At 33.4% G+C, this 7,778-nt stretch overlaps 1 protein-coding gene across 1 annotated transcript; it reads right to left on the bottom strand.

Moving 5' to 3' along the window:
• Nucleotides 1–4,059: 4,059 nt before the first annotated feature.
• Nucleotides 4,060–7,514, bottom strand: LOC142228626 (solute carrier family 12 member 8). The gene is made up of 7 exons (XM_075299121.1): nt 6,976–7,514; nt 6,367–6,914; nt 6,104–6,305; nt 5,556–5,790; nt 4,913–5,497; nt 4,673–4,851; nt 4,060–4,487 (listed from the first exon to the last, which is right to left on the bottom strand). Exons 1-7 carry the CDS (start codon nt 7,206–7,208, stop codon nt 4,328–4,330), a joined length of 2,142 nt encoding a protein of 713 aa, XP_075155236.1. The 5' UTR covers nt 7,209–7,514; the 3' UTR covers nt 4,060–4,327.
• Between the last annotated feature and the right edge of the window lie 264 nt (nt 7,515–7,778).

The raw sequence follows: 7,778 nt of genomic DNA, 5'->3' as shown, positions 1-7,778 counted from the left end.
TTGTTTGGAATGCGCATGGAATAATTTTTATCGATTATCTTGAGAAGGGAAAAACCATCAACAGTCACTAATATATGGCGTTATTGGAGCGTTTGAAGGTCGAAATCGCGGCAAAACGGCCCCATATGAAGAAGAAAAAAGTGTTGTTCCACCAAGACAACGCACCGTGCCACAAGTCATTGAGAACGATGGCAAACACTCATGAATTGGGCTTCGAATTGCTTCCCCACCCAACGTATTCTCCAGATCTGGCTCACAGCGACTTTTTCTTGTTCTCAGAGCTCAAAAGGATGCTCGCAGGCAAAAAAAATTGGCTGCAATGAAGTGAAGGTGATCGCCGAAACTGAGGCCTATTTTGAGGCAAAACCGAAGGTGTACTATCAAAATGGTATCAACAAATTGGAAGGTCGTTATAATCGTTGTATCGCTCTTGAAGGGAACTATGTTGAATAATAAAAACGAATTTTGACAAACAAAAATGTGTTTTTCTTTGTTAGACCGGGGACTTATCAGCCAACCTGTTAAAGCATATAAATATTAAAGTCCAACGTACAATGGTTTGCCATAAATTCATGTTTGATTGTTTTTAAAGAAAATACTGAAAGGGGAATTTCCTCTGTTTACAATTTCGTTCCTGAGGAATGTTTTTTTTCGGTATAAGATCCCATCAAAAAGAGCATATTTCCTTAAGATTTATCCCGTATCATTCTCTATTAATCAATTTTTTGTGATTACAACACCTTGAACTTAACCTTCCACACAAATCTTCTAAATTTACTGCAATTAGATTCGGAATGTAATTATTAAAAAAAATCCAAGCGCAAAGTATATTCGCCCACAATTTAAGTATTTATTTAAACAAGAAAATTAATATCACATGAACGATATGATCTTCCCTTCCAAGTTCAAAGTCACATATTTCAATATATGTATTTGAATAATACATCAACATGATTTAAGAGATGTTGTTGCCCAAGTAATTTTGTAAATCTTTGCGAAATGTCTCTGTTGAGAAAAGACTTAGTAAGACAGTCAAAATAACTTAATGTTCATTGTGTTTTCATGTGTTTACCTAGATTAATGTTTAAGAGAAAGGTCATTATATTTGCCACAAAGCAAAACCTACACTAAAAAAATGTGGTAAGTAAGCAAAGCGAAATAAGGGCATAAACCATTGCTGCTAAAAAACCATACTAAACATTTGAGAAAAAATCTGGAAAACCGGAAGTCTTCTGCTGTTTTAGGCATTTAAATGTTAGCCATTTTTTTTTTTTTAATTTTTTTTTTTAATTTATACAACTATCATATATTTTCTATATATTCCTACACTATAATATCCTCAAAAACTTGTAAATTCGAACAAAATGTTGTTATGCTTTAATTTGCAAATAATATAAGAACCACAGCAAATGAATTATAAATATATGTTTGTTATCATTAACAGCCTTGTTTTTTTAGGTGTACAATTAAATATTTTTCATTATTGATTTTCATGCGGTTTTAAATGGTTTGTCTCAGTCTTTCTTTATTTTCTGTTTAATGGTCCAACACAATCACTGTTGAGGTAACAATTCACACCCTCCATCAAATGGTCAACCAGTTGTTAAGACTATGGCAAACAGGATATAGGAATTAAGTATAGTTCACTTCGCAACAAAATAATAAAACACAAAGACCTCTATTTCCGAAAGATGTCTAAAAATATGCATACGAAGAAATTATGAAATATGGGGAAAGCACTGTTGAACTTTTCCTTTATCACATGGCATAGCTTAGCAGGCAATTTAATTAGATTGGAGTGCCTGTAGCATTCCTATACTTAACAACCATACATGATATTAACATAATACTCGTTTTTAAGTGCCGATATAAACACAATATCAAGATATATTCATGACTTTCAAGATGCTAAATAAAGTTTTCTTCTCATCTGCTTTTGGTGGACATTTTACAAAAATGCTGATTTTACGCTTAACAGCGTTTGAAAACTTGTTGATATTTGATTTTCTGGATTTGTTGATTTTGAATGGTTTTGCTATTTATACAATTGTACACCCATGGTAAATTAAGCAATTAGCTAAAAATTTAATTTGCTGTTATGTCTTAAAATAAAAAAATATATAGGATTATTTTATTTCAGACAAACAAAAAGCCTTAAAATCTCTTAAGCAATTTAGAAAAAAAAAAATTTGCAAACATTGTACTGAGTAAACTTTCAAAACAACAACTGTTTTTCCTATTGTCAGAAAACTTTTTAATATTTTAGTAAATTTTTTATGCTTTATTCACTAAGGGTTTTCTTTGAGTGTACACTTTTCTGTCATTGAATTAAATTTCACCTATTTTCGATATTGACATTTTTTTCCAAGTTTTATTTTTACTTCTTTAAAAAAACTAGTTCATGATTTTCGCTAATTTATCTGGTTTATTAATTTCGTTTATAAATCGAGTGCAAAATCTTAAAAAGTTGTTACTTACCAATCGAGTGTGTAAACGGGATAATACAAATGTGTCAATGAATTGGGTTAAGTTTTTTAAAGAGGTGAACACTTTATCATCACGGAAAACAGAAAGCAGGAAATTTTACTTGTTTCCAATATTAAGGCTGGCGACTTTCCACATATACACAAGGATCCTATGTGAGTAGAAAATTGTTATTCACGACTACATCTATAGTATTGAGGGCATTTCAATTGTTCCGTTAGCACAAATGCACCAGATTCTCTTGGTAGGGGGTCCACAATGTATGAATCGAATCACCCATCTTTAATCCATTTGTATAACAATTATTACATAGTAATATCAGAGCCATAATTACCCCCGTACGTACATAATTCTATTCCTCCACCATCTTCAAGTCCCATTTATATGCTAACGATTTTTACATATGGCCACATTTCTGATATATTCACGAGGAGGTCAATCGCGCCATTCATTTTTCGAAATATTCTTCATTAGAGATATATTGTAATAAATTAGAAATATATTCTTACATTTTTATCCTCCGATATGCCAAAAAGATGTAAACAAGTAATTTGAAAATTCTAAATTCCGATTAGAAAATTGTGATATTGAATGCCATGGTTAGCCTCCAGTATCCATCATTTGAACCCATCTCCAGGTTTGATATCTTAAGCTTTCCTTTTCAAGATATTATGCCAGTTCGCTTACTTCATATTTTGTAAATGCTATCGTTGCTAGCATTACTGTAAGTCATAGAAAAAAATATTCCAAGCTGTAGCGCATCTGGATAATTGTTCATTGTACATTAAATGCGTTTATTTCCTAAACATACAAATTTTGTTATAAATATACAATACAATGTTTTCATATATAATATATATAGGGATTTGTTGTTATTTATTCATGTATATATAAATTTATTTTAAATATTTGTTATTGTTTGTTTTTAATTGTGTAAAGTTTTAACTCCACAATTGTATTACACTTTTTTACAATTTGTATTAAATTCTTGGTTATATTAAAGTAGTTTAAACATGGTGTTAAATAATTTAGCTGTTTGTGTTATTTGTTAAAGATAGTATTAAATATTTCACAAATATTTAAATTAAGTAGACACGTAATTAAAATTAATCATAGCAGTAATATAACACTTGGATTTTACAATAAACTAAAAGAGTGTAGGAAAAATAGTACAAATCAAAAAGTAAAGGATTCAAATAGGAATTTATATATTGAAACTTATCGTTTGATTTCCCTTTGCAATTTGATTTATATGTTTGATTTACATATAGGTAAATACACGAGTATAAAGCAGTTTATTTAAATTTTAATTGTTATTATCTCAAGTATCACATATGTCTTCCAAAAAATAACAAAAAAATGTTCTCATTTGGAATAACATAGACGATGACGTTTGCTTAAGCAAGAACACTTAAGGAACAAAAATAACGCTAAAGAATGGCTAGATGAAGTCAACTAAATAAAAAAAGTGAGTAATGCCGAAATACTTTTAATTGTTTCAATAATCTTTAAATGCCTCTCTTGAATGTGTGGTGTTTGTGTTCCTTTTGTGGTGTGTAAAGTTGTTAGGAAATATAAATGTGTATATAAGAGTTTTATTGGGGAATTATAAAAGTTTCTTTCTTTTTTATCAAAATTGTCTTATTGAGCTTTTGTTTGTTTCGAATAATGATTTCTTTGTAAATATTTGTCCTAAATATTGCTTGGTAGCCAGTTCAAAAAAGCCAGCGGCATTGTTTACTTTTCCAGACAATGAAGGGTATTTTGTAGGGATATTTTCTTGGTCCTGTGGCATGGTTAGCTGGCTTCTGTCGGTTGATTTTTTTTTTTGTAAAGCTGGTTTTTAAATGTCATCGACTAAATGACCCTCTATGACAGACGATTGGTGATATCTTCTTCTTTGGGAAAAGTCTTCATTTTCTTCATTCATTTGGGTGGGTGAAAGATCAACACCCGGACAAGAGGGTGTCACAACAATTTGTTCATATTCATGCATTCGTTTGCTGCAGAAGAAAAAAAGATATGCATTTTTAAATTGTAATAAAACGAAGAGAATAAATTGCAATATATGCACTTTTCCTTGAAAAAAAATCCAAATCAATTCCATCTGCATTTCAATTGTTTCTAAATCAATTCGTGTATTTTCCTTAAATGTACGCATTGTATAGTCATTGAGGTTACAACTTACCCGAAACATCTGAATATAACGCTTTTTAGCCAAGCAAAGAAATTGAATTCTGCCGTTAAGCCTGGCTTAACAGCTGGATTGGCTGTGCCCACATAGAACCACACTACAAAAACAACCAAGAAACAGGTCAACGCATAGTACCAGTTGACCAACAACATAACCAGAAGCTTAGTAATGGCCTATTTAAAAGAAAAACACAGGTAAATTGTAAAATCACAACATAAGCATATCTTTACTTACTCCCAAAAGTGAAGCCCATCTGTTGCAATAACCGGAATACCAATTCTTTGTTTTTGAATGAATAGGAGGTCTAATTGGGGCGATAGGCTCCTCTTCATCATTTTCTTGTGTGGTAACGGCCTCCAGATTACCTTCTGCATTTGTACTATTTACACCTTCCTGGAAAACTGGTGTCGATGAGGCTGTTGAAGCTTCTGTATTTGATACAAAGCCATTTTGTTGAGTGTTTACATTATTCGTTGTTGAAGGCACATGTAAAGGTGAATTTTGTGGACTTTGTAAGTTTTTATGGCGCACCCTATCGGGAAAGAGCAAGTCCAAATCGTTGCCATCTTGCGTGGCACCATATCGTCTAGTCTCATAGGATGGCGAAGAGGCTTGTATGCGAAAACGTTCCTCACGCTGCTCTTGTATGTCAAAAGTCTGGGCCAAAGCAAAATAAGAATAGTCAATGCAAGCATATGTAAGCAAAAATGGCATAGTGACAATGGGAGCCAAGAAGTTAATATCGCCTACAATAATGAAGGTTACAGTAACAACTGCCACAACTGCCATAGCATGAAGGGGAACCTTATTGGGGCCTCTCTGGAAAATAAACGAGAAAATTAATACAAATACAATATCTTCTTTTTTAAACACATACTCCTTTGGCCAATACATCGATACCAGGAATAACGCTTTCTTTGGCAATTGATTGCAATACACGGGGTGTTCCGTACATTGCTCCCAAGCAGGAGGACATACTCGATACATAAATACCGGCCAATAGCAAGAAATGTACGGCAGATACTTTCACAGAAATCATAAAATCGGTAAGTAAAGTTGCTCGTTGACATGTAGAACCAAGGAATAAAATGAAGACCATATAAAGGAATGTTCTAAAAATAAATATTTAAAGAGAAACATCAAAATGATGTTCTTCTATTCTAAAGGAAAATAGCAAAGTTCGTGAATAATTATTTTCTTATCACTTTGCCTTATCGTTTTTAAGAATGAATTTGTATAAATCGACTTATATTTTGCCCCTGCAAAGGTGGACTTTTTTAAATTTTTGAAATCTACTATTTTATTTTTGCGATCGTTGGTTATTTTACCGTGCCGTAATCGGAGATAGATTTAGTTTTCTAAAATCGATTTTCTAAAATTCTATTTTGTCAATAATTCAAATTGAAACACATAAATTCAACTTACGAAGTTCCAAAAGCTGCTAAAGTTCCATTTGGGATATCGGTATTCGGTGATCTTAAATCACCACTCATGTTAATTCCAGATAATACACCAGTTACAGTAGGGAAGAATACACCAAAGACACGGAACCATGAATATCCATCCTCGTACTTCGGCCAGAGATTCTCTACAAAATTACTACTGACCCAACCATCGAAACCATTTTCTGTAATCAGTAACAATTATTAAAATATGATTTGCATCGCATAATTCATTCCAAATCTTACGAGGGTCTTCGCCAATAAAGCTGCCTACCATGAAATCCAAAGCTGATACCAACAGTATCATTAGTAGTATGAATTGTAGTTTAATGACCCATTTCACTCCGGCTACATTGATGCAACCCAAAAGTATTACAGCTGCCGCAGCAAAACCTCTAATAGCCCATTTATTACCTTCGAGGCCGACTAGGCCAGCCATAGATTCTCCAAAACCCATGACATTCAGAGCGCATCCTACCGCTTGTCCAAAGCAATACAACAGACCCAATGAACCACCAAAACGGGAGCCCAGCGTGTGGGCTATCAGGAAATATACACCGCCACTCTCTACACGACATCTTTCGCAAATTCCTACAGCTGAGAGTACAGATACTAGGGCAATAACAACCGTGCAAAATATAATAAGCATTGCATTAACTATTCCTGCTTGTGCCACAATCCACCCTGATCGAAGAAATACAATAACACCAAAAACATTGATGAGGCACGATGTGAAAACGCCATCCCATGTCCCAAACAACACAGGTTGAGATATAAAGAAATTAGAGCGCCACCTTAATTAACAACGTATCAAATTAATTTGGTATACCAACCGAAAAGCGTTTCCATGCTTACCAAGGTTTATCTCCTTGTACTTGTGCGAAAATTTCATTGGCCCCCGACGCTTGATGACCGCCGGAAGCATATGTGTGCTCATTGCCGAGATCTACGAAACCACCCGTGTTAGCCCCTCTCTGCCGAAAATTAGCTACCACTACCTCTCCATCATCGTCCAGCCCAAATCTGTTCCAATCCACTTGTTGAGAACGGCGACCACCGCCGCTACCATTATTAGTTGAATTACTCATGGAGCCTATCTTTAGCTAATGATATTGTTGTTGTTTTCTATTATGATGACACTTCTATGCGTTCGTCGTTAATCAAAAATTGTTGGACACCACGCAAGCAAAAAAGCTTTGTTGATCTAATTCTAATTTGTATCCATCGCTGTTGGATTGTTTACTAGCTCTTCTATTTTTCTGGAGTTTGACAAATTCACTTTGTAGTTTCTTTGTTGTTTGTTATCTTTGTTTTTTTGTTTAACTTTGAGTATGTTTCTTAATTTTAACACCTTCAACAAACTTTTTGGAAAACAATCACCAAAAATTTCTTAAACTGTAATTAGTCCTACGATAGGTATCGTGAAGTAATGTCGTAGCATGTCAGCTGATGGCTTTTTCTGAATTACTCTATGCGGAAACGTATTAAATATTTGACGTGAGCAGCAGGAGTATTTGCAATTTCAAAGGGCCTTTTACAATCAATAGTGTTTATAATCATGTGCACCCCTTGGATCAATTTGACTCAACTTTGATTTTAAAAAGTAATTTTTATTCCTTTAGTTATTGGATATTTATCTGAAATTTTTATTTATCCAT

Source organism: Haematobia irritans, chromosome 3 (genome assembly GCF_050003625.1).
Source record: "Haematobia irritans isolate KBUSLIRL chromosome 3, ASM5000362v1, whole genome shotgun sequence".
Taxonomy (NCBI): Eukaryota; Metazoa; Arthropoda; class Insecta; order Diptera; family Muscidae; genus Haematobia; species Haematobia irritans.
The sequence above is the reverse complement of the archived record's forward strand: the minus strand, read 5'-3'. Positions and strand labels throughout refer to the sequence as shown.